General features: G+C 42.3%; 2 protein-coding genes across 6 annotated transcripts in view; one reads left to right on the top strand and one right to left on the bottom strand.

The window, feature by feature from the left end:
- CCDC17 (coiled-coil domain containing 17) overlaps positions 1-13,126 on the bottom strand; it is a 58,610-nt gene extending 45,484 nt beyond the window's left edge. For all 4 annotated transcript variants that reach the window (XM_054981282.1, XM_054981280.1, XM_054981281.1 and 1 more), the window contains exons 1-2: positions 12,822-13,126; positions 3,560-3,663 (exon numbers count right to left, since the gene is read on the bottom strand). The gene's annotated coding sequence lies outside the window, so the exon portion shown is untranslated. The remainder of the gene's footprint in view (positions 1-3,559; positions 3,664-12,821) is intronic.
- The window catches only part of KIF2C (kinesin family member 2C), a 46,459-nt gene continuing 22,360 nt past the window's right edge, over positions 3,205-27,303 (top strand). Inside the window, exons 1-10 of one of the 2 annotated variants that reach the window (XM_054981285.1) lie at positions 3,205-3,240; positions 14,636-14,730; positions 16,420-16,524; positions 17,402-17,450; positions 18,929-19,051; positions 20,908-21,030; positions 21,238-21,338; positions 22,443-22,538; positions 25,107-25,161; positions 25,569-25,731. In XM_054981285.1, coding sequence (XP_054837260.1) covers positions 14,680-14,730; positions 16,420-16,524; positions 17,402-17,450; positions 18,929-19,051; positions 20,908-21,030; positions 21,238-21,338; positions 22,443-22,538; positions 25,107-25,161; positions 25,569-25,731 — 866 coding nt within the window. In that variant the 5' untranslated portion in view covers positions 3,205-3,240; positions 14,636-14,679. Of the gene's footprint in view, positions 3,241-13,342; positions 13,445-14,635; positions 14,731-16,419; positions 16,525-17,401; positions 17,451-18,928; positions 19,052-20,907; positions 21,031-21,237; positions 21,339-22,442; positions 22,539-25,106; positions 25,162-25,568; positions 25,732-27,303 lie in introns of those variants that run through there. The other variant, XM_054981284.1, reaches the window with a different exon arrangement.

The following is a 27,303-nucleotide window of genomic DNA, read 5'->3' on the forward strand; positions in this document are numbered from 1 at the left end:
TAGATTGTCCTCCGCGCCACATGGCACGGAGGGCAAGACTCCCTTTTGTCTGGAGATCAGGGGGCGGGGCCACCAGCCATGTGACCATTTTCAAGAGGTGCCGGAATTCCATTCCACCGCGTTCCTGCTGAAAAAAAGCCCTGGTGTAGAGATACTGTGTCCGGTGCTGGGGCCGGACTTAGGGAATGCCCCAGGGACACCCACCCCAGAAACAAGGCTTGCAGCCCCCCAGTCCAGCCCTACCACCCGTAACACTCACCCAGCCAGGAGAGGACAGACGTCGGAGACACCAACAAGGGCCAAGAATGCCAAAGAAGCCCCAGGTGCAGAAAGTTCAGGCAAAGCTGCAGGTGCAAGGTCAGGCAAAGCCTGAACAACAGGAGGCAGGCTAGGAGACGCCTCCTGAGTCCTAATGAATGCTAGTTACCCAGTCAGGGCTGCAGGGCACCCTCTTCCCTCAGCCCAGGGGAAGAACAGCCAGGGGGAGAAGAGACAAGAGGGCAGAGGCAGCCAGCCAGCACCAACTCAAGCAACAGGTCAAAGGCAATAAAGGAGGCACTGGGCCACACTACCACCCAGAGGCTGGCAGGAGAGGTGCAGCAGCACAGCAAACCCACAGGCAGGCTAGAAAGGGCAGGGAGTAGCCTGGAAGAGCCAGCAGCAGAGCAGCCACAGGTGTGGCTGCCTAAGGCAGCCCAGGCAGCAACTAGGTTGTTAGGGGTGGGGCTAGGAGGTGGAGGCTGGGATTGGTGAAGGGATAAAAGGGAAGTCCCCCCCCCTACAAGCAGGGTGGAGAGTGAGGAGTTAGATGAGAAGTTTGGAAAGACGAGGAAGAGACAGGAGTATCTTGAGAAGGCAGGGGCTGCAGTTAAAGGAGCAGTGGCTGACCCCAAACCCAGAGGCGCTGCCAACCCAGAGGGAAGAGCGTCACATACTGTGAGCATAGAGACAATATTTCCCTCACACACTTCAGAGCCTTGTATCCCAGAAAGGCCCTGATGTTTTTAAAAAACTGCTTGAATATATCCTGCTGTCACTTTATATAGTCCATACTAATTTCCAGTGGTATACAGACCACTTATGAGTGGCCTGAAAATTAGACATACATCATTATACCTGTCTTCTAGTGATGGCCAGCACATTTTAGTGATTGTGAGGTGGGAAAAGGAGCCATAACTACCAATGCCTTCTATCGCAGAGTCAGAGTTTTATTTTCCAGAGTACTGTTGACTTGGCCTCTTCAGGCAAGCTAGGCAGCTCTCTCTGGGGAAGAAAAAGCTGTACATCCCTATTAGTCTCCACAAAATTCAAAACCAAAATCCATGTAATGCCTTTTACTTGGACTGACCAAATTTACACAAAACATTGTGCAAGCTTCTGAGCTCACTAGAACTCTTTACCAAGATAGATATTACAAAATTTAAAAAGAAGCATTAAAAGCAGATTTCTCAGACTTTGGTGTTAAGATCTGCTCTTGCATGCATCTTTAAGGAATGTCAAGCAGGCAACTGGGTTGTCTTTATTAGCTAGTATGGTGTCACCTAATAATATGTTCATTGGGATGCTGAATTCAATCACAGTAACAATTCTTTGTTCTTTCACAGAAACTCAGAAACTACAAGAAGTTCAAAATTGTTCCAAATACCAATAGTGTTTTCTGACCTGCTACCCTGCCATCAGTTGGCAGGTCTACTATATGTCTCCTCTTGCTTCAGAGTCCAATGCTCCAGATTTTGCTTCTTGTTTTACACGGAAAGCTACCCCATAACGTATGTTCACTTTTTTCTCTACCGTTATCCATACTTTTGATGTTGCAAAATATTATCCCTTTTGGCAGGATTTATCTGGTGGCAGCCATTTTGAACAGGGAAATGACACTTGCAATAAGTAAACAAGTGTCTCTCTAGATTTGCAGATTTTTAAAGAGCTGGGTCTGGATTCTCCAGACCTACTTGGGTTTCTGCATCCATACAGCAGTTAAAAATTAAATGGTTGTTAAAAAATAAAGGAGAGCTCAAATGGCCTCAGAATGTCTCCACAGGGGGAGGGGCTCCTCCCTGCCACCTTAAGCCATTTCTCCCATGTTACAAGAGCATGTTTTTATTGCTCCACATGCACAGTATACTCCACGTGGAACAGGAAAAACAGGGGGGGGACATCCCTCCTCCGCTATTTTGACATGGATAAACAGCTTGAGTGGGGAGGGGGAGTCCCTCCTCCCTCTGAAGAGACATTCTGAGGCCATTTTTAACAACCATTCCCCAAAAGTGTTGTGTGGCTGCAGGGAACTCATTGAGTCCTGGGAATCCAGACCAAACTCTTTAAAAATCTGCACATCTAGCTTGGTTCTGAGTCAAGGATTATTGCCTCCTACTGGTGAATTTGTAAAAAGAGCAGTACCCAAGTTAAAACCTGCCTAAAAGCCACATTCTCAGATAGATTTTGTAGTTTACCTATCATAATTTGGTGGTGATGAAAGAAAAGTCATGGGACTTAACCTTCTTGATGACTATGTCACCTGTTCCAGAACTGAATCTTGCAACTGAAAACGGTAGTCAGAGCCCTGGAATCTTCTCTCAAAATAAAGCCTTGGCCCTCTTAAAAAATTATGTTATGATTACCCAACTTTTTCAAGAATATTCAGATTACAATGCCAGCTCCAGGCTGTGAAATTATGGGAGATCTGGAGGTGGAGCCTAGGGAAGGTGGGATTTGGGGAGAAGAGGGGCCTCAGCATGGTGAATTGTCATAGATTCTACCCTCCAAAGCTGCTGTTTTCTCCGAGAAAACTGACTTCTGTTGTCTGTGGAGATCAGTTTCAATTCTGGGAGATCTCCAGGCCCCACCTAGAGCTTGTCAACCATAGTTCAGATATTACACAAGAGATCTGTCACATATTACGGGGGTGGCAGGGAGTGTTCTCAGTAGGAGTGCCATTCCCCCACCCAGGGTGAAGGATCCTCTGTCCCCGCCCCCATTTACTTGGCCAGCGGTGGGGAGGCACAGCTTGCCCCCAGGTGGCGCAGTATGCTCCTGCACCCACAGTGACCCGATTCAGGCCGAATCATGCCCCGGAGCGGGCCCATTTCAGGTGGAATCTCACCGTGCAGTGGGCCAATTCAGCCCCCTGGTGAGTGCGGGAGCGCTCCCAGGCCACCCTTTGACCTGTGTGATGACATCACTTCCTGGAAGAGATATCATTGCACAAGACGGAAGTGAAAAACAGACAAACGCAGCAAGGTAAGTACCAGGCTCCCAATCTCCTGCTGGGGGAGTCAGGGGACCTGGCAATCCTAGTTCTCAGGCACTAGTTAGAGAAAGGCTGGCTTCAGCTTAGCATTCTTCTAGGCCAAAAGTAGGGCATACTTAAGCTAAAAGAGGAATGCTCAGTTAGTAAGTTGCATTAAGTGGAAAATAAACATTTCCCAAAATACTGTGTGTTTAGAAGAGCTGCATGCAAGAGAGATAGAGGTACATGAGGCTTTCACAAGAAGAGACAGGAGAAAATACATCCGTACCCTGAGAGAAACCCCAATGCGAATGCAATTCAAGGACTAACCTGTTCTGAAACAGAGTAGTTTTTTGCTGCCTGCACCAGAAAGGATTTAAATCACCATTTGGAGTTTCCAGTTGCTATGCTGGTAACTGGGGGGTGGTGCCAGTCTGCAAAAGTAACAGAGCAAAGGAGCCCAGCATGATTAAGGATTATCTCCATGGATATGGCATTTGTTTATGGTTACAAATACTTGGCCTGGGACAAATAGCACCTAGAAACTAGTAAGGAAGGAGTTTGTTGACATTTTTGGCTGTTATCAGAGGAAGGGCTTGCCAACCTCTAGTGGGGACTGGAGATCTCCCAGAATTACAATTGCTCTCCAGATGAAAGAGAGCAGTTTCCCTGGAGAAAATGGCGGATCTAAAGGGTGGACTTTAAATTAAAAATTATTTATGTAACTTTTTTCCAAACTTTGTATAACAATAAACTATTTACAATGCAAAAAGATTAAACTTGTTATAGAAGAGAAAGCAGGTTACATGACTTGGAGGCTAACATTGTCTTTACTATACATAGTATAATTATTCAAGTTACGCCAATAAAACTGTAAACAAATGGATCAGAGATACACAATTGGTTTGTAATTCTTATGTAGCTTAAGAAGGGTAGCCATTGCTCAAAGAATGTCGATTGATATTGCAGGTTATCATTAAATTGGAGTCGATTAGCTATTTTATCCATGATAAAAATATCCCCAAATTTCCTATTCCAATTTGATACAGGTGGTAGCTTCTCTTGTTTCCAGGTTGTTGCTAGCAGCATTTTTGTAGTAAACATTATAAAGATCAGATGTTTCCTGATAGCCAGGTTTGTGGGATCTACCCAGAGACACAAAAGGATTGCTTCAGGGTGTTTAGGAACTGTGTACCCAGTTATCTTTTGAATTTTTGCTATAACTGAATCCCAGAATAACTGAACTTTGGGACACGTCCACCATAAATGAAAATCTCCAACCAAGCCACATTGTCTCCAGCAAAATAGGCATATATCGCAATTGATGTGGTATAGTTGGCAAGGTGTCATATACCATATTGCCATTAACTTAAAAGATGAAATTTTAATATCAATTGCTTTAGACTGTAAAGCCTTCCCTGACCAAATTGTATCCCATTGGGCCTCAGACAAAGTGATGTTGCAATACTTATTCCATTTAGCTTGATATTTTAAGGGGATGTGTCTTTCTTTTGAGTTTATGATATTGAGTCTTGATATTAGGCCTTTTTGATATAGTTGAGAGTGTTTGAGCAAATATTCAAAGTCAGTTAGGTTGCGTTTAAGAGTAGTGAGTGTAGTAGGAGTTCTTCCAGCAGATGCTTGAGTTGAAGATATTGGAATCTTGGGATTGTAATATTTCTTTTTTTAGTTGTGATTTGTCCAAAAGAGTGCCCTGTCTAATAACATCTATGATTCTTGTTTTGTTAATTTTTTTCTATGTTTTGAAGGAGTGTAAATCCATACCAGGTTGGAACCATGATTGGCTGAGATAAGATGATAGTGGTGAGATATCAGGGGCTAAGTATTTTATTTCTCTATCCCGTATTTTCAGAGTAGCGCTAAGAAACAGATTTTGGTGAGTTTGGGGAGGTCTGTTTTTCGGATGTGTCTATATTATGTTTTTATATCATTAGGGCAGATATGTGAGGTCTCAGTATGGATTCAATCCAAATTTTCAGGAGAATTTAACATCACTACTAATAGGGTCACCAGTCCCCTGCTAGGGGCGGGGGAATCCCCTGCTCCCACCCTCGCCCCTGCTTACCTGGCCAGTGGGGAGGCACAGGCCATTCCAGACCAATTCGGGCCTGATCCAGGCCGATCTGGGCCTGTATCGGGCCACTGCGGAGTGCAGGAGCACTCCTGCACTTCGCAGTGGCCCAATCTGGGCCGAATTGGCCCAATTCGGGCCCAATCTGGCCCAATTCGGTCCCCTGCGAAGCATGGGAGTGCTCCTGGGGGTGGCCATGGCCCGCAGAATGAGGAAGAAAAAGCACATAAAGTAGGTGCTGGGTCCACTGCCTCTCGCCAGGAGGACAGGGGGACCTGGGTACCCTAGCTACTAAGTTTACTAGTTGAGAGGCCTCATAATAGTGTTTTAAATCTAGACTAGCTAGGCCTCCACTCCTTGAAACATGCTTCATTGTCAGATAATTTATTCTTGGGCACCTGGTTAGACCATATAAATTTATTTATAGTTTTTTGCCAATTTTAAAGTTCTTGATCAGTAAGCATGATGGAGAGCATACTAAAATTGAATACAAATTGTGGGAGGATCATAGATTTTACTTTTTTGCCAGTTTTAAAGTTCTTGATCAGTAAGCATGATGGAGAGCATACTAAAATTGAATACAAATTGTGGGAGGATCATAGATTTTATTAAGTTTATTTTTTTCTGCCCAGGACAAGCGTATTTTGGACCAATCTTTGATGTTTTCATTTATTTTTTGCTGTCAAATTTTGTAATTATATTCTTTCAACTCAGCTATATTAAGGGGAATGTTAATGCCTAAATAATTCCAATCTTTATAAACCCATTTTATACCTGGCTGAGGTCCTTCCCCTTCCCAGGCTCCACTCCCAAGTCTCCAGGAATTTCCAACCCCTGAACTGGCAACCCTACCTGTGTGCACAGAACTATCCACACTATTCCTTTTTGTTAACTCTGAAAGTAGGAAGGGTCCACACAGGTAATTCTGGCTGCCATGTCTGCACTAGAAATGAACTGCATCTCTCACCCTAGTTCTGTTATGCTGAGTGGATCCCCAGGGCTCAAAATCTGGTATACAGATGCCTTCTGAAAAATGCTAGGAAAGAGAAATTACCTTATACTGATGTAATCCCTGAGTAGACGAATAAGTGAAAAATGTATATGACAGCAAATGAGAACAATAAAATGACCAAAACTCAATGCAATGTGCTGCATGAACTAAATGACTAGGAGCTAGTCTTCAAAAACTTGCAGCACAATTTGAGAACCTGTGAAGAAGGGCAAGGTCCTGTATGTACCTGGACAACACCAGCAACAACCTTGTTTCACTCACTAGTAGGAAAGATCATTTAGGAGGAAGATACGCTACTTTCTTTAAAACAACAACTCGAAGAATAAGACAACAAAAGTGCCCCTCACCCTTTCATTCTTCTGCTTTTTCATTCACATACAGTCTAAGGAGGTGAGAGAGTTTCACCATAGCTAAATAGCTATGATGTTTCCAATATAAATACAATATTTTTATGTTATCAACAACAAAAGAAAGTGTCCTGTCTTCTGGAGCAGTTCAAGTGGAGATATCATCCAGAATCTTCCTGCTCATTGGCAGAGCATGAAGCTGGTTTATCTCATTTCCTGTTTTTAAGAACTAACTCCTCCTGTCTTATTTATAGTGACCCAGAAGCCACTGCAACAATCCTATCTTCCATATTATTCAACCTCTATGTAAAGCCTTTAGGTGAACTCACTTGCAGCTATGGAGTGGGATGTCATCAATAAGCAGATGATACCCAACTCTATATTCTACTATCCAAGTCCCCTACAGGATGTAGCAGAAATTTTGGATCGTTGGCTGACAGTTGTGATCAAATGGCTGAAAACGAACAAATTGAAATTGAACCCAGACAAGATGGAAGTGACGCTCACTGGGAAGGCAGAGGTATCTCCACCAGCTCTGTAATTTAAAACTATGCTTCCTGGGTAACATTGAGTCTTCTGACATGTGAAAAACATGTGTCAGAACTTGAAGTCTTGCGTAGAGAGACTCTAACTTAAGTGCTTAGCAAGAAACATTTCCCTTGCATTTCCTGATGCCTGAACATAAAATTCCTTGTATAAAATGTTTTATTTTGTCTAGATGTACCGAAGTTTTGTCTTAGGTCATTTTGGCTATTTTGTGTGTAATTCCCATATAGGCCCTTACTGTTTATTTCCTTAAACTAATTGAGAATTCTACTTCTAAAATAATAGGGATAGCAGTGCTATAAAAGTTGCCACATTAAGAGAAAATAGGCTCCTAAGTGCTATGTATTTTTTCCAACTACTTGTTTGGTTGTTTTTATGTATATAGTGTTAAACAGGTGTTAGAGTAGTAGCAGCGACAATCCTTAGGTAAATGCCAAAATTAAAGCTGGAGAGCCTAGTTTTGTTTGGGTCTATATAAGATCATCCGTAAGAGCCCCGCGGCACAGAGTGGTAAGCTGCAATACTGCAGCCCAAGCTCTGCTCATGATTTGAGTTCAATCGTGGCAGAAGCCGGGTTCAGGTAGCTGGCACAAGGTTGACTCGGCCTTCCATTCTTCTGAGGTTGGTAAAATGAGTACCCAGGTTCCTGGGGGTAAAATGTAGATGACTGGGGAAGGCAATGGCAAACCACCACATAAAAAGTCTGCCAAGAAAATGTCGTGATGCCACATCCCCCTATGGGTCAGTAATGACTCGGTGCTTGCACAGGGGACTACCTTTACCTTTATATAAGATCATCCAGCACTATGGATGATTGAGGAGATAACCTTTCCAAGACCTCCCTACTTCTCTTACACTCAGCATCACTGAACAGGGGTAGAGAGGAGCAAAATATAACAAGTGGTGCTTTTCAGCAGAAATTGGGGTCATAGGATGGAGAAAGAGTATATAACAATAATAATAAAATTTTCAAAACATTTAGACTGCTTAGAAGCTGGAATTGGCCTGGAGCAACATAGGGACTGAAAAAACTGGCTACTCAGTGAGAGGTTGGTGACATCAACTGAGAAACCTGAAGGGTGGTTCTATTAGATATACTGGTTTCATTTTTTTTATTCTACTGTTAAAGATGTTTTCCCCAAAACACTGCAGAGTTATCATATAATGTTTATGATCAGAGTAACTTTTTCTACAGTCCAGGAAGTGTATTTTCACTCCATGTGTGAGTAATCTTTATGTCGATCCTGTATCCTTTATATTCTAAACTTGAGATTCCTCATAATTTCAAAATTAGCATAAGACAGCTCCAGGTTGGGAAATTCCTGGAGATTTGGGGGGTATAGCCTGGAGAGAACGGAGCTTGGGGAGGGAAGAGGGCTCAACAGAGTATATTGCCATAGAATTCACCCTCCAAAGCAGCCATTTCTCCAGGGGAACTGATCTCTGTGGCCGGGAGATTAGTTGAAATTCCGGGAGATCTCCAGCCACCACCTGGAGGCTGGCAACCCTAGACAGGACCCTTGTTAAACACCATACACAACACTGCCGGATACTGATTCAGACCAATTATCTATCAAGGTCACTTTGAGTGGCTCTGGTTCTCCAAAGTCTCACATGGGTAACTTTTACATCACCTCCTTCCTTATCCTTTTAAACTGGAGATGTTGTGGTGTGAAACTTCTGCATGCTAAGCAACAGTGCCAACTTGGTGCAGCTGTTAAAAGTGTCAGACCATGGTCTACGAGACACAGATTCAACCCGCTCTCCCCCCCCCCCCAACTCCCCAAGCTTGGGTTAATCGCGCTCCTTTCATCTAACCCGCCTCACAGCCTTCTTGTGAGGGTAAAAGGGAGAAAGGGAAACCCAAGTCTGGGGACAGTAGAGAACACTGGGGCGTCCCGAAAGAGGCCGGGAGCGGAAGGACCCAGATCCTCCTCCCCAGAACCAAATGAGGAGAAAGCGCTGGCAGACGTCTCTGCTCCGTCCCTTCCTTCTCCTCAACGCTTTTTTCGCTTTTAAAACAGTTACAGTCCAAGACCTGACAACCGAAAGAAGTCTCATAGGCGTTCAGGCGCGGTGCGACAAGAGAACGCAATTCGAACGGAAACTAAAATGTATCCATGTCATACTGAAAGATGACGATAGAGGGCGCATACTTTACTGGCTCGCTGAGTCCAGCACGGTAGTTCACCCCTCCCAACTAGTAAAGGCGGAACTAGTATGGGAAGGGTCTGTGAGCTCATTTGCATTTCACGCCGTGCAACCATGATGCATTGCGCCAATCAATTATTTTGCCGTACTTTTAACGTTTCTTCTTCTACAGTAAAAATTTCCTGTTCTAAATAGGTAAATATACCGAAACGAGTCTTACTCTATAGAAAAATTAGATCCTTAGTAATGCGTCAATAGAGTCCCTTTCACCAAAGTAGCAATCGCTGGTATACTGGTAGCCTCGCCGCGGAACAGTTTTTATTCTCTTCTCCTCCATTTGTGTAATTTATTTATTTACTTCATTTATGTAATTTTTTGAAGCCCTACTGCGGTAGGGCTGTTTTCTCTGTTAAAAATAGTTACTATTCAATTAGTATTTTCTAATCCTAGAAAATTATATCTTCCAAATTTTTTCATTCTAACACCTTAACTATTAACTGAGTCACTTCTTAATTTTTGCAGAGGAGTTAGCCATGTTAGTCTGCGGTAGCAAAATCAAAAAGAGTCCAGTAGCACCTTTAAGACTAACCAATTTTATTGTAGCATAAGCTTTCGAGAATCAAGTTCTCTTCGTCAGATGCATGATACAGAGACTGGTCAAATATAGAAGAGGAGGGGGGAGAAGGGGAGGAGAGAGAAGATGCAATTAGGGGGGGGAAGGGGGAGGGTGCAATCAAAACATTCCTTTGCTAGTATATGTAAACATCTCCTTTTGGTGTGTGGATCAGTTGGCTTCAAAGAAGTTTGCCCTGTTAGTTTATAGCAGCCAAACAGCTAGACCATCCAATTCCAATGCAGTATGAGCCTTCGATAACCACAGCTCTCCCTGCCAGATGCATCTGACAAAGAGATCTGTGGTTCCCGAAAGCCCATGCCAGGTGCCACTGAGCTCCCCCAGAGCTGCTACAAACTAACAGGGCAAACTCATTTGAAGCCAACTGATACGCACACTAAAAGGAGATGTTTACGTATACTAGCAAAGGAATGTTTTGATTGCACCCTCCCCCTTCCCCCCCTAATTGCCTCTTCTCTCTCCTCCCCTTCTCTCCCTCCTCTTCTGTATTTGACCAGTCTCTGTATCATGCATCTGACTAAGAGAACTTGATTCTCGAAAGCTTATGCTACAATAAAATTGGTTAGTCTTAAAGGTGCTACTGGACTCTTTTTGATTTTACTTCTTAATCTTTGTCTCCAAATATTAATAATCCACACAACTACTCATCTGTTTTAACAATTAACTATGTTAATCAAGTAAACACTCAATTTTCCACATAAACTCATCCATTCTCAATTTCTACTCCACCTAATATACATATTAAAATTGTTAAAGCAATACTACTCACTCTAAAAATCGTAAGTATCCACCTTTTCAATTCTTATTAACCAATCAAAACAGATGCTCTACTAGTCTTCAGCCCAAACACAAACAATAATACATAAGGATCATATTGTCATTTAAATTACCAGAGTACCTTTTAACAAGTAGAGAACAGCTCTATTAGGTGGATGTTAAACAACAACAACAACCCTCCATGTTAAAAGTCTTGTTCTGCAGGTTAGAATCTCTCCCTGTGCTGTTTTCTACTTGCAAGGAGTTTTGTTTTATGGGATAGCATTTAGTAGTGGTGTCCCCATTCCACCATCCCATTCAGCTGCATATGTTCTTGTACACAGAACCCCTACATCTGCACAGCCTTGATGTGGACAGGTTTGTATATGTTTTAAAACTAAAAATTTAAATATTGGGCCCATAGTAATGATAAAATTCTACAGAAATTGCCCACTTCTAAGAACATGGGATTGGTGACATGAGTAACAGTGCTCAGAAGGGCCACAAGGTGGCTCCTGAGCCATTTACTATCGCAGTCTTAGAGGCACAAGAGGCCTGCCTGAAAAAATGGCAATACTGAACTTGGTTAAACGGTATGAATAATAATATTGACTGAAAATTCAAGGACCTCTCAAGAAAGAAGGCCCATAGCATGAATTAGTATCAGATCTTGCAGTTCTAATATCAGCAGCTGTGGACGTTCTTCTGAACCAAGAAAGGAAGGACATTAACAAACAAAGCTGCTGTGACTTTGGAGGGTGAATTCTATGGTACCTTAGAGCTGGCTTTTCAGTCATCCTGTTAATTGTTTTGCCTCACTGAAGCATGAATGTTCCCAAAATATCCTTTAAAGCAAGCATGCCGTATTTCAAGGGTTCAGGCAGAAAATGATAATTGAGCAAGTATCAAAGTTCATGTTCATGTTGCCAAAAAGCTCCCCTGCTGCCATTGCCACAACCTGTTCCAGGTGCCAGGATATTCCATGGATGCAGTTTGCCCTGACCAAGTCTGCTTAAATCCTCAAGTGAGGCATGAGTATCGGTCCATTTTGATCACTCATATGATTTTCAGACATTTATAGTAAAGAGTCCAGTAGTTGGTTAGTCTTAAAGGTGCTCATTACTATTTTGCTACTACAAACTAACATGGCTAACTCCTCTGGATCTCAGACCTTTAACACTATTTTGCAAAAGCAGACCCAGTTTCAATTTGTTTGACCTACATATTTATATCTTTAGATAATCTCTCTCCCTCTCCTTGCTTTCTTGGAGTTTTCTCTTTGGTTAAATCTTCTAGCCACAATGCACCACTAATCCAATCATTTTTACATCATTTGTGTAGTCCAATATTTAATTGAATCTGTTGAGTTAGAATAAGCACCTGAAGAGCAAGATTTGAGTCTGTAACAGCTTAAAGTTCAACAAAATTTCCAGGGTATAAACTTTCAAGAGCCCCTTCATCAAATACAAGTAGGAATGGAGATTCTAGTAGGAACCTGAAAGGTTTTCCCGTTTCACTGCTTCAGGAAGCCACAATTCTATTTATTTATTTACTTTATACCCCATCTTCCTCCCCAGTGGGGACCCAAAATGGCATCTATCATTCCCCCCTCCTCCATTTTATTCTCACAACCCTATGAAGTAGCTTAGGCTGAGACAATGTGACTGGCCCAAGTCCGCCCAGCAAGCGAAGATCATTCATCATGTGAGTACCAGGGGCCCTCCCTCCCCAGGGTCCGGTACCAACTATCCTTAATTTTATCTCATTTGGCCTCAGTTTCAGATGTTTATGTCCACCTTACCGAGTGATTCCAGACACTGTTTTCAATGCAAAATGCAGTGTATAGGTGGAATTACACGAGTTTGTAAAGTATTATTGGATTTCTGAGTAATTTTGCTACAACAGACTAACATGGGTACCCCGTATGGAAGAGTTTCTTAAGAAAAAGATTAATCTGGATTACTAAAACTGCAAGTACGACTATACGGAAAAAGAACGAATTGACTCCTCATTCAGTAACGGTGATCAATACTTTCCCAGACATACTCTCTCACATTTCAACACTGTGGCTGCTGGCATCATTCCAAAAGGAGGGAAGCGGTATGCCATGACGAAAGGTGCTTTGACTCTCGAAACCTCCTCTCCTGGAAATTTTGTCTTTACGGGGCAACAGGAGTCTGGACCCGGAGCTTGCTCTTCGACTGCAGATCAACTACTCACGTGAAACTAGGAAATTGCGCATCCTGAATATTGTATAACAAGCAATAATGAGTTTAAATTCGGGATATTGATTGGCAACGTTTGTAGGAACACTCTTGTCTACATATAGGACTGCTAGAAAAACCACAAGCCACGCAGGAGCCTGATTTCACAGAGGACAACATCTCCCAGTTGGCTCCGCGCGTAACAAACTGCCACTCTACAACTTCCGAGTCACGCGGCATTTGGGGAGCTGTAGTTCTGTAGTAATTGGTTCCGTGGCTGCCAGTCATCTGAGAGACGTAGTTTCCCGGCAGGCTTCGCGGGGCGCCCCGTTCAAAACGGCAGCGGTCGTTTAGGTGCCTTTTTGACGTCGGCTTTTCCATACAGCCTCAGACTCACTTCTCTCGTACTATGGAGCCGAGTTTTTATCATTGTCTTCAGCCAGGGCTGTCGATTAATATTCAGCGGAGTAATGGTAAGCTGGAGCCCGGGAGCAGTTCTAATCTGCCTGGATTGATTTTTCGCCTCCCGACGCCTGCGTCGTGAGTGCCGTTCTTTCCCCTTACTCGTGTGCCTCAGCACGCAGCTTTAATATTTTGCAACGAAGGAACCCTGAACAAGGGTAGGCCACCTTCATTCCCCCGTTCCTTCAGGGCGGTTGAGTTTTACTGGAGGAAATGGCCGAGGTGTGAAGACCACGTTGATGGAAGGGGGTAGGACTTGTGCGTCAGCATGTTCTCCAGTCATTAGCATCCCTAGTTATGGGATGGTGGCTAACTCTGCTTAAGCCCCTGCAAAAAGACTCCTAGCCAGAGTAGACAACATTGAGCTAGATGGAATTATAGTCTAACTTGAGATAAAAGAACTGTGTACATGCTTGTTTATGTTAACGTATTTTCCGTGTTCTTGCGAAGACCTGCATCTTTATTTATTTGCTGTTCTTAAGTGTTTTCATGTGTGAATGTAAAAAACCCTGCTACAAGTAGACCCTTGGTACATCTAGCCCGCTACTGGCTATTCTGACTGGCAACAGCTCTAACATGTGGTATGCTGCTAAACTATGAGCTTTTCAGGATTAATGAGGTTGAACACTGCAGAATGGAAACCCCTTTATGATTTGATACATCTGCTTTTGTGTACACTAAAAAATTGCCCATGCAAACAGAAAATGAGAGTATTGTGAATTAGCTTTACATCACCATAGGGAGTATTTTAAGAGTCATTCTTCCTCCTTCTCCCCAATTCTGCAGTAGTACAGTACAGTCCATTCTTTCATCACATGCTTCTACACCTGTCGATATAGTCACATTATGGAGAATATTTTTAGTGGTGAGTTCTGCTTGATAATCCCAAGCATGGTACTTAAGAACTGTGTTGGATGAGCTCTCTCTCTATTCATCTGGTTCTAAATCCTTCTCTGAAATTAAGAATTGCAGTTTTAAAACTTGTATATATTAACAGCTGTGACGTCAATAGCAAAAAGGGCATATTTATTGGAAGTGAGTTGCCACAGAGTTGTCTTCTTCGGAATCTCTCGGCAAAACTTGCGTCTCATCCTGCAAGTATTTTAGATTACGGTGTTTTTCAAGCCATTTTCCTTTTCTCTGGTTTATTGAAAGTGGGGTTTTCTACAATGGTCTAATCAATGCAATTTTTTTTTACTCAGGTGCAGTCCATAGTGCTGTTATCAAGCTTGTGAGTCTGGGAAAAATGTGTGTGTGTGTAGAATGGACCGAAGGTGACAGTATCAAAGGGAAAGAGGTGAGAATTAAATTTTAGGTCTACTTAATCTGGTGGTGTTTATAAGCATCCTTGTAGTCAGGAGGCACTAGACAGCTTGGCTCATTGGAAACTGATTAGTGGTCACTTAGTGGGTCATAGACTACCTTTTCCTCATCTTAGTGAAAGGTGTGTACAGTATTTACTCAAGTGTATGACTTTGTTTTTTTTCATAGGTACGCCATAAAAAAGAGTAATGTCCAATAATATTTTTTCTATGTATAACATTTTTAAGGGGGTCATCTCATATTCAGGGTTGTCATCCTTTGAGAAATACAGTAATGTGCAAGAATCTCTAAAAGCATTGGGGTTCTTTGATATAGAGAGCAGGATAACTTTGCTGCAGTCATAAGCTCCCTGTACTTTACTGATCTTGGTGCTTACTTCTGAGTTAACCTAGGGGAGATTAGGTTGCTTGTTATATTAGTCACTTTGTTATTTAAGCAAATGCGTTCTGAATTGTTTTACAATTTCATATGGCACAGAATAAATGATGGAAACAAAGCTTATTGTTTAATCACAAGAGGCATTTGTTTGGATCCAAAGGTGGTACTCTGTCGTTGTAATTGCACTTATGCTAGCAGAATGGCAGAGTGAGTTGTGGCCATATTTTGCTCTTCTTCCTTTCTACAACAGGCTCCCATACTTTCATTTAGAGTCCTCTTATCCGTTATGAACAGAAATTGGGGCCGGGGCTCACTTGGCTACAGCAGTAGGAGCTAGGCAGGAAAGCCCCATTTTGTAAGCTTTTTTTTATTATTATATTTCCTAAAACCATGTTTTATCTACATAGATTTTCAGGGTATAAAATTATTGCCAGATCCAGACTCTAACAATACTCCTGCACCTTTAAAAATTGCACAGAAGGTGAAATTATGCACCGTATGTTGCAACACAGTGATCTGAGAAGATAGGTAAATACTTCCTTCTCAGCAGTTCTCCCCCCCCCCCACCTATTTTGTAAGCTTTGAATCACTTGTGGTATGTTGGATCCAGCCCAATATATTTTGCACATGATGAATATCTGTAGTGTGAGGTGACCAGTTAATACAGTGACTGAAAGGTATCATTGAGTATACTTCCTATCTGCTCTGTAACTCAAGAAAAGGTCTGTTGGAATGTTGCAGTACTAGCAATAGGATTATGATGTCACTCTAAGGTCAAGCAGGTAGACTAAAGGGACATCACTTACTCTGATGGAGAGAGAAATCAACTGTATAGGCTAATTGACTAATTCTGATTAGATGGTGAATGCTTCACTTTTTGGAATATTTTTCTGCTTGAATTTATTCCAGTAAGTAGTAAGTGTTTGGAGATTTCTTACAGTAGAAATCAGGGAATGACTTCAGTGTACTAAGATTAGCTGCTAGAGATTAACAGCGCCATTCTTAGCAGAGTTACATTCTTCTAAGCCATTGACTTCAATGGACTTGAAAGGGTGCAACTCTGCTTAGGATGGAACTCTAAATCACTTAAGGCAAATCAGATTTGCTTGTGAAGGATGACCATTGAACTGTGTGGGGCTTGGCTAACTTTAAATCTCAGTATCATTCATATTCACCCTTTAAACATGCCAAAGAAACCATTTTCTTGGTTGGATTGATTATGCCTATTTGAGGCTGATACTTAAGTATGTATAAAATGTTCCATTCTGTTTTTTTTCCTTTGCAGATTGACCTAGATGATGTAGTAGCAATAAATCCAGAGCTGTTTAAAACTCCAGTAATTACTGATGCAAATGAGAGCATTCCTGTACGAGATAATGTAACTGCACAGGTATGTAACTCTGTTCTTCCCCTGTTTTCTTGCTGAGGCAGCAAAAATCCCAAACCAGTGGGATCTTATTTCATATTTTATGTGTGATTTTAATCACTTCAATCACATTTAGTTATTTCATGCTTGCCTTTTATATAAAGCTCTGAGCCTTAAGCATTTTGTTGTCATATGGTTTAATTTGTCAAGCTTTTTTAAAAAAATCATCTGATTAATTTTATTTTTTCCATTTAGGTTGGTGCATTAGCCCTATTTATCTGTATATTAATACAAAATTACTCCAGTTTAATTTTATTAATCCTGCGTTCCAAATTCTAGTACTTCCAATAGCGTTTCCCGAGTAAACTACATCATGATCTTTTTCTGTTGCTTCAGTGCAGTATATTTGTTTCCTTACAACACTATAAGCTCTCTCCATACATGTTAAAGGCAATGGTGTGAGGGAACACTTATCTTATCCTACTCTGTTGAAAGCTGTTTGCTGTTCTTGCAGCAGAATTACTGTACAGCAGATAAGTCCAATTAGTGCAACTGATCCAAAACTGAAACCTTTAACAGCATAATCCTATGCAGAGTCTAGTGTCTTTGTTGTATAATTGCTCAACAGCCGCTGTACTAATATAGATGTTTAGTCTTCTCATACATATTTAATACAGATATGAGCTGATATAATAGCACAAAAGAAACATTCTTGACTGGAATCCAGAGAATTTTTGCTTTTCTTCACACTCTAGAAACGATCTTATTGTGTAGATATCCTTTGATGGGGCAAATGGCTATCTAAGTACCTTCTAAACCTGAACCCATCTGGACAAAATGTGATCTGTGTTGCTGCTACAGTTCTCTTAACTGGACCACTACTTTTTTTTTTATACCTCAGAGACAAAATCGCAGGGCAACACTCTCAAAAATTCCTGCTCCAAGAGAAGGTAAAAACTACTTTAATTGCTGTCGCTGTTCTTTCTATGATTGTATAGTGAACTCTGATTTTGAGATAGTGGGTAATGGGGATCGTAAGGTATGGGGATCCTAATAAATTCTTTGCACTTGCTGGTTTTCCTGTACACATCTACTCTCACTTTCTTCTTTTCAAACATTCCTGTTTGCCATTTCCATTTATAACTTTTGCAGTATAGGTGTATCATCTCCCCTGCCTATGCCTTTTTACATACAATAGTGTGGTATTGGAGTTAAGTGTGTCTGTGGCAACAGGAATACTATGGTAGCACACTTGTGAACTTTAAAAGAGATAGGTGTAAATGTATTAAATAAATGGTGTTTATGTAATTCTATATATATGGTGCATATATAATTCTACTGTACATGTTTATTGATGCATATGGCGCAAACAGGAATCAAGTGTTTGAGTTTCTGTCCGCATTCATGAAGGCTAGAACTCTTAAGAATAAGATCTCAGAAGCTCTGCATCACAACAAAGAGTTTGCTGAATAACTGCTTTTGTTAATTATTTCTTTATACTCTTAAATCACAAGGACATTCTCCATTTATGCCCCCTCCCTGTTTTTTGGATTGCCAAGCACACTCCGTTCCTGTGCTGCAAACAAAAATTGTAATTGAGTATAAAATAGGAATGCGTTTTCCTATCTGCCTGAAATTTGGCAGGGAGGATCTCTTGGAGGAAAGGTTAAAATCCCTGAGAACTTCATATTGGTTGGATGGAAGTAGGTTAGTGGGAGTTTTCCCACTGAAATCACTGAAAATAAATGAGCATCAATCATCAATATATTTAATACTGAATGTGGCTAAGTTCAGAGGCTGGAGCTATGAACAGACAAGACAGATCTTTTCATAAACCTAGAAAGCATCTCAAGTTTGCAGAAAAAATCTAAAATTTACACCAAAAAAAGTAAAATCTAGTTTTTTTAAAAAAAACTAAAACAGATCTCTAGTTGACTATTCCATTTTCAAAGATCAGGAAGTTCTACACAGAGTTAATTTTTTAAAGCAGATATCCCTAACATATTTAAAACAATTAACTGTGATGAATAAGCTGGAGAATTGCGCCAAGTTTACTATCATTGCAGACAAGTAGGTTAATTTTAAAAGGCATAGTACTTCATTCTGTAACATGAGGTAACTAATATGCTCAACATCCCAAGCCTGTATATTGCATTCTTACCTATTTCTCTGGCATTTGATAGAGGAGTTGAGATTTCTTCCTGATTTAAATTGTTAAATGTAAGACTTATTTTATGATGCTGTATTCTAGTGTGGATTCACACACTCAGATTGAATTTTGCCACACTAAACTTTAGGTCTATTTGTTATCCCAATTGCTTGCTGAAAGGGAGTTTAATCCTGTCCTCTATCATATTATACATTAAAAATAGGACGTATGTTCAAGTCAATTGTATTGCTATTTGTATTTTCCCCCTTGTTTCCTTAGCTTTGCGACTTCAAGCTAGTAAGATGTCTGTTATAGCAGAATCACAGAACAGCCCTTTGGGAAATGAAATGGTGGTAGAGTCCACTGCTTCTTTATCAGCACAAAGACATTCTGCTCTTCCTGGTGAGTTGTTTAGTAAAGCAGAACTGTGCACCAGGGCCAGATTGCCGGGGAGGCAGGGGGGTAGTCTGCTCCTGGCGCCGCCAAAGAGGGGGTGCCGGGCGCAGCTGCCAGCTCTGGGAGTGCACGGGCAGCAGGACAAGGGACCCGTGCTGCCTTTTGCCTGTCCCGCAGGACAGGGGGCAGCTGGCTTGCCGCGCGCCCCTGTCCTGTGGGGCAGGCGAATGGTGCAGGCGGCCTCCCAGCCACTCGCACTGCTGCCGCCAGCTTCGCAGCACGCTGAGAGAGCCAGCTTGCCACTGGGCAGCATGCGCCGCCCTGCGTGATGATGTCACAAAAGTGACATCATCACGCAGCACCAGGAGTGCGCGCACGTGTGTGGCCTGTCTTTGGTTGCCCTGGGCGCCAGCAACCGTAGATCCGGCCCTGCTGTGCACCTATATTTAGACGTTTGCAATTCGGGATTCATGGTCTGATTAAATAACCCGATTTTATGCTGATCCAGCATAATCTAGCTATGTCAGGTCAAATAGAAGTATCCCAGTTTGTATCTGGGGAGCTGAACTCTGATGGGTTGGATTTATTCAGCCACAGGCAGTCACAGTAGTGGCAGGGAAGTGGTGCAAGCCTGGCAGGGACAGGAGGCAGCAGGCAGAGTGGGTTCCCATTCTGCCTCTCCACACCCACCCAGATTCCAAAAGAGCCCTTTAAGTTGCTGCCTGCCACTTTTTAAACATTGCTGCTACACTGAGCCTACCCCCTGCTTCAGCTCAGGATTCTCTACTTTTATATTGGGATTCTCTGGTTGGGCGTTGGTTCTCCTCCTTCATTTTGGCTTTGTTGGATCAGCTTGCATGACAGTAGGACTTGCAATTGGCACTGGCTTTTGGCCAGGGGTTGCCTTTCCTTAAGGTTTCCCTTTGCCTGGAAAGCCTTGAAAATGTTTTCCCCATAGGAAACAATGAAGAGTGGTTGGGGCAGCTCGTTTAGGGAGCCATAGAATTGAATCCCAAGGTCCAATCTTCCTGAAACTTGGGGAATCTTTAGTGGACAGGAATGAGTACATTCCCGGCAAATTTGGTAGGGTTTGCTAGAAAAATGACCACTCTCCAGCCCCCCAGATAGTTTTCTTCATAGGGAATAATGTCTGGATAAATTTGGTATTCTCTAACTGGATCAGAAAATCTGACCCAGATTTCAGGGGTACCAATGTTTTTTGATGTCCGTGAAACCTGGATCCAAATCATCTGAAAATTCTTCTGGTGTATGCTGCTACCTGTATTGTCTAAGAAACCATAGAGGCAGAATTTCTCAGAGCATTAAAGTATCGTGTACAGTTTCATTTTTAAAGGGTATCCTTAGCACTTCAGGAATGACTGTTTCTCTATCAACTGATCTGAACTCTAAAATGCAGGTCCTAACAACCCAATCCCGTACTACCACTACTTGGTGTGGGATGTCTTGAGCGCTCGTGTAGTAGCAATCATGGCTGCAGAGTGATGGGTTATTCCCTAGTATCATAATTACTGCACTGAATCTTGTGTTCAGTTGTTTCTGTTATAGGATCAGTCTGCTGGAGTAATGCTGCTTACCTGTGTATATTACTTGTCTAGTGACTGTTTTATAGGAATGGCTGATGTGGGTTAGGTAGTCATTTTGAGTATACCTAGTTCAACTAACTTAACTGATTTTACATTCCTTGTCTGACTTTGGTTTAAAAATAAACTGTTTACTTGCTTTTTTTAGGTAAGTTCAATAATAAAAGGCCCCTCATGGGCTGGTATTTCTTTTGATTTAAGTATTGCAGACCTTATGTTGCCTGTGAACTGTTTTTAACTATTGGCTTCCTGTCCCAACAGTTGTGCAATCTCGCAGTACTAGAACAAGTTATTCTAGTGAAAGATGTAATGTCCACCTAAATGATAATGAAATCTCAGAAGAACCTCCACAGCCACATAGGACTGTGTCATCTGCAAGTCAAGGTAGAAAACTGGTTGCCAGCTTTGTTTTATAATTTTTTTAATCCAATGACAAATCTGTTTCTTTATAGACTCATTATTGTGTTACATATGCCATGTTAATCTGTGGGAAAAAGTAATCCCTGATAAGACTTGTGGGTAGAAGAGCTGCCTCTGTAGGTAGCCTGTGACATTTCTGTGCCAGTAATAGCACATTCTTCCTTCCCCTAGCCCGAAGAAAATCAAACATTGTGAAAGAGATGGAAAAAATGAAGAGCAAGAGGGAAGAGAAAAGAGCACAGTTTTCAGAAATAAGAAGCAAACGAGCCCAGGTGATGTATTGCTTCAGGGTGAAACACTAGTGCCTTCTTCAGTGAATACCTTCTGTATGATGTTTTATCCGGTCATCAGATGCTGTAAATATCTCAGGTGGCCTGCAAAATGTGGGTATTCATATCTCTGTATAATAAGCTACACACCAAAGATTGACCCCATACTGCAAAAGGAGCATGTTTACATAAGCCATTTTTAATCTTTCTGTTGCACCCCTGCTCTGAAGCTTCTATTGAGGGCTGAGAAGACCCTCCAGAAAATGTTACCGAGGGCACAGCAGAAAGGCCAAATTTTTGCTTCCCCAATACACACCTACATTAGTTTTTGCTCTATGAATGCAATGTGCTCCGCTCATGCAAACGTGTGTGAATTTTCAGTTTATTTCCTTGTCTTATGGTATTACCTCCAATTGCCAAATGGCATATTGTTCTCAAACATCCCCTCAGGAGTAGTGGGGGGGGGTGGTACCAGAGGCTGCTGGGGCAAGGGAGATGTGGTAAAAAGTTGCTTCTATAAAATTGCTTCTCCTTTGAAAAACTTGGAACCAGCCCAGTGTGTGTTAACAATCTTTGTCGTCTCGAAATGTGTTAGAGTTAACTTAGTTAGAAACATAAAATAATTTTAAGTTCAGGATCTGTATGCTTCTCTATTTATGAAAGGCCCTTATGCCAGACTAGACTATAGAAAGCTGTTTGAGTAGATCCTAATTAACCTAATCAAGAAGATGGCATTTTTATCTGATTCAGCTTTATAAAACTGAAGACTACAACTGGGACATCATAATTCATAGTGGAAAGAATGCTATCTTTTCCCCAGTTTAAATAAATCTTCACAGTTTTGTCTTCTAGCTTTACAGAACATTGTCAGGTCACTAAAGTGAAGTGCTAGAAATACATTAATTTGGCCATGATATTACAGATTTAATGACAATGGAGTAGATGTATTGGGGAAATACTGTTCCTTCCTTTTGCCATAAAAAGCCCTTGCAACTGCTTGTGCTTCATTTACTCATTAATGGTGCTGTATGCTGTAAAGAAAAGAAGCTGGTACCATTGATTCTTATTATAGCAGGTATGTATGCTAATTACTATCGTTCTTTACAGAAATTTGACAATAGTTGTCCAAACTGGGAATTTGCACAAATGGTCAAGGAATATAGAGCCACTATTGACTGCCGGCCAATATCAATGAATGACCCCGTAAGTAATCCTTGGAGCTAACTACTTACATGCTGTAGTATTTCAAATAAATAAATTCTTAGATGATTTCCTAGCTATATTTTTCAAGAGAGAACAAGTAAAAGCTTCTGTCAATATCAGGAACTGGGTACATTACTAGGGAGGACTATAAATATAATATGTAAAGTCAATTCTCAATTTACTGTATATCCCAGAGGAATAAGAGCAAAGAATGTATATAAAACACATTACTTCATAAAACTATTGGTGCACAAGAATGCTATTGGAAACATTATTGCTATTGAAATTGGTGATAACTATAATCTGAGGATCAGGGCATGATGCTCACAATTGTTTTATTTGAAGAAATGTTACTATTCCCTTTTAGCATTTTCTAAATCCTTTCTAAAACCACAATCCAATGCTATCTAGCTTTATTCAGTTTTTATGTATCAGCTTTAATTTAACCTGCATACATATTTTGCTTGTAAAATTGATGACATTTATACCAAAACATGGTTGTGCTACAGTATGAGTGATTTCAATTATAAAATCTGGAAATGTTCAGCCCTTGTTTGCATGTGACAGCTAGTACCATTATAACGGGAGTAGGAGTTCCCTAGATCACATGATCATAAAGGGGCAATGAGCTGGAGGGGTCCCTGTGTTCCTGCAGTACCCTCCCGTGTTGTGTATCTATGGAGGGAAAGGAGCCTGGGCATGGGAAGAACAGTACATGAGGGGAAGGTTTAGTCACCCAGGAATCTCCTTCCTGCCCTCCAGACTGATTCCCCTTTTATTTATTTATTAAATTTGAAGTCTGCTCTCCCCACAAGCAGGCTCAGAGCGGATCACATCAATTTAAAATACAAAGATAAGCAATTAAAAACTGGTAGCATAAAAAGAACAGTCGCAGTTTCACAGCCCACCCTCAGCAGCACACATTGCACAATCCTGTAAATAATCTTTTGGGCCCACGGTTGCTGATGGTAAATAGCAGATAAGAAAAGCAAAAACCAGGGGAATGCCTCCCCCCTCCCCCGGTAGGAGGCAAGAAAGGAGACCTGTTTGCTTCAATCACCAAATGCCTGCTGGAACATCTCCATCTTACAAGCCCGGTGGAATGATAATAAAACCCGCTGGGCCCGATTTGTCACAGATAGTTTCACCAGGTTGGGGCCAGGGCCAAAAACGCCCAGGCCCTGATCGAGACAAAGCAGACCTCCTTGGGACCAGGGACCACCAGTAGATGTTTATCTGCTGAGCAGAGCACCCTCTGGGGAATATAGGGTGAGAGGCGGTCTTGCAGGTATGCTGGTCCCAGTCTGCTAAGGGCTTTAAAGGTCAGAATCAGAACTTTGAACCCGATCCAGAATTCCACTGGGAGCCAGTGCAGCTGGCCAAGGACACGTGTCACATACGACCAGAACAGAGTCCCAGTCAGAACATGTGCCGCTGGATTCTGGACCAGTTGTAACTTCCAGAGCAGGCCCAAGGGCAGCCCAGCATTCAGTGAGTTACAGTAGTCCAACCTGGAGGTAACCATTGTATGGATCACTGCTGCCAGGTCATGGGATGAAAGGTAGGGGGCAAGCTGCCTGATGTGCTGAAGATAGTAAAACGCCCATTTGGCAACCACTGCAATCGGACTCTTTCAATAAATAGGCATCCAAGACCACATCCAGACTCCTTACCAATGAAGCAAGTGCAAACGGCGCCTCATTGAGAGATGAGAACCGGATCCCCAAGCCCTTACTTAGGCCCATGACCTAGGGGCAGGACCTCCATCTTCATTGGATTCAGCTTCAGTTTGCTCTGCTTTAACCATCCAGTCACGGCCTTGAGTCTTCAGCGACTGTCCAGTCACCTTCCTCATCCTCAGCTGTCTTGGCTCTTTTAATGGAGGTAACTCTAGAGCTGCATAGGCTGAGAGCTGCCTCCCCTCCCCCACACTCATTGTGGAAGAGGGCTTCCCTGCAGGGCATTTTCTGAGAGAAGTCCTGCTCCCCTCCCTTATAGGGGCTTTCCTGCCCCTCTTCCCAGGACTTGTGGCACCACTGGCCTCATTAGAGACAGCTATGTCCCCTTGGCACTATCTACTAGCCAGAACAGCAGCAACTGGGCAGGCTGGGGTTGGGGACCACCATGCTTGCCACCCCCATGTTCCTCCCTTGAAGGCCTGATGGCCCACCTGCTACAGTGGCACCCTGTGGGGCCAGCGCTTCTGGGCCCCAAACTTTGCATGGACCCTGTCGATCAGCCAGTGGGGATGCAGAATGTTCTGGCAATTCTCGGGTTAGTCCAGGACACAATCCAGACAATGATGTATTTGGAAAGCTGTGATCTCAAGGCATGGTTCAGCTCTTCATAGCTGCCAGTCTCATTCTGTTCAGGAATTGTCACATTTCTTGGGTCATGCACAGTTCTTCACTGGCTCTCCTTTTTGATGTAGTATGTTGTGATAAGAGATGCTGTTACACTTTTGCGAGTTTTGTTAAAAGAAAAAGCCTTAAGTGTATGGACTAGGCTATAGAATGTGAATCCTTAAGCTCTTCTTGTCTTACTCTATCTATGTACTTATTTTGAAAGATTGAAGAACATAGAATCTGTGTCTGTGTGAGGAAACGACCTTTAAATAAGCAAGGTAAGATATCTGTGTACTCTAGCACTTGACAGGTTAGGCCAGTCCTGTTCCTCATATCTGGATTCTCTAAACCTGTAACAGAATTTATTGTAGATTTTGGAAATTTGTCAGCTTGTTAATATTCAACTACAAAATGTTAAGCAGCAAGTTCAAGCTAGTGAGTGGTAGGTTACTACTTAAACCTAGTAGCCAGGCCTCCCGGGGCTCCTTCTTGCTGTCCTTTCTCCAGAGCCTGTCATGCTGTTTGCTACGATTGTGATCCTCCCTTAAAATTCTCTGCCAAGTTGCCCAGTATTTGTAGCCATATTTGTACATATGTACTGGGATTACCTCTGTAACTTGCAGTATTTGCAGAATTCACAGGATCTGACTTCATAATGCGAACTACTGTGTTTCCTTCCAAACAGAACTTGGAAAGAAGGAATGTGATATAATCACTGTTGCCAACAGAAACACCATCCTCGTGCATGAGCCAAAGGTGAAGGTGGATCTGACGAAATATCTTGAAAACCAGGCTTTTCGATTTGATTTCTCATTTGATGAAACGGCTTCCAATGAAATGGTTTATTGGTAATGCATGTCTTTCCTCCTAGTGGCAGTGAACAGTGTAAAGCAGTGATCAAATGCAAATATTGGCCACTGAAGGCCCATTTATATATGATGCCTGTTTGAGATATTGTTTAGCAGCTGCCTAATTTTAAAAGGGTTTTGCTTCTTATATTGGCTCACTTGCTTGAGCATTCAGGCAGTATATAAAGGATGCCATGCAGCTGTGTTGCACCAGCTGCATGGAGCTCCTACCTGAGCTTTTTTTTTTACTTATGATGCAGTTGAAATTATGCATCTGAATCATAGTAGAAACCTAGAGGTTTACAGTGAAACCTATGAAACCAAAAAGGCTCAATTCTGCGTGTACACTGAATTCAGATATCACATCAAACAGTTGTTGCACATCCACTTCAAATTAGTTTGATTCTTTGTTAATTCAAATATCTCAACAAACTGTAATGTACCTTCTTTACCTATGGTTGAGAATAATGTCTAAATTGAACCAAATAGTGTGTTTTTATATGCTTACTTGATGCCGGTGGTTGTTTTTCAGTAATTACCATTTAGCTGCCTATTTTGTTTTATTTATTTATTTTTATTTATTTATTTTCCATTTATATTCTGCCCTCCCCACATTTCCAGCAGGCTCAGGGCGGATTACAGGCACATACAGTTAAAATATATTTAAAAAATTATAAATTAGCAACCATAAAACATCCAAAAATATTACACAATTTAAAAAACATATAAAAACCTGAACATAGCAGCACAACTGACCAGCCTAAGTCATCTTCAGAGCATCTTCATTGTAAAAAGATGATTTAAATGGGGGGCATTTGTGTGGTGGGGAGGGCCCAATCCACCATCAACCAGCCGGGGGGGCTTCGCCTAGCACTGCCCTTATGCCTGGCGGAACAGCTTCGTCTTACAGGCCCGGTGAAAGAATAACAACAACAACAACATTTGATTTATATACCGCCCTTCAGGACAACTTAATGCCCACTCAGAGCGGTTTACAAACTGTTATTATTACCCCACAACAATCACCCTGTGAGGTGGGTGGGGCTAAGAGAGCTCCAGAGAACTGTGACTCGCCCAAGGTCACCCAGCTGGCTTTGTGGAGGAGTGGGGAATCAAACCCGGCTCTCCAGATTAGAGTCCCGTGCTCTTAACCACTACAATAACAAGTCTTGCTGGGCCTTGGTCTCATCAGACAGAGCGTTCCACCAGGCTGGGGCCAGGACCAAAAAGGCCCTGGCCCTGGTCGATGCCAGGCGGGCCTCCTTGGGGCCAGGGACCTGTAGCAGATGTTTCTTACTGGAATGAAGAGTCCTCTAGGGTTCGTATGGGGAGAGGCGGTCCCGCAGATACGCAGGTCCCAGTCCGCATAGGGCTTTATAGGTGAGTACCAAAACCTTGAACCTGATTCGGTACTCCACCGGTAGCCAGTGCAGCTGATGCAGTGCTGCCGTTATATGCTCACGCTTCGGCAGTCCTGTGATAACATGCGCCACCGCATTCTGCTCCAGTTGTAACCGCTGGATCAGGTTCAGGGGAAGCCCTGCATAGAGCGTGTTACAGTAGTCTAACCTA

Source organism: Eublepharis macularius, chromosome 5 (assembly GCF_028583425.1).
Source record: "Eublepharis macularius isolate TG4126 chromosome 5, MPM_Emac_v1.0, whole genome shotgun sequence".
Classification (NCBI taxonomy): Eukaryota; Metazoa; Chordata; class Lepidosauria; order Squamata; family Eublepharidae; genus Eublepharis; species Eublepharis macularius.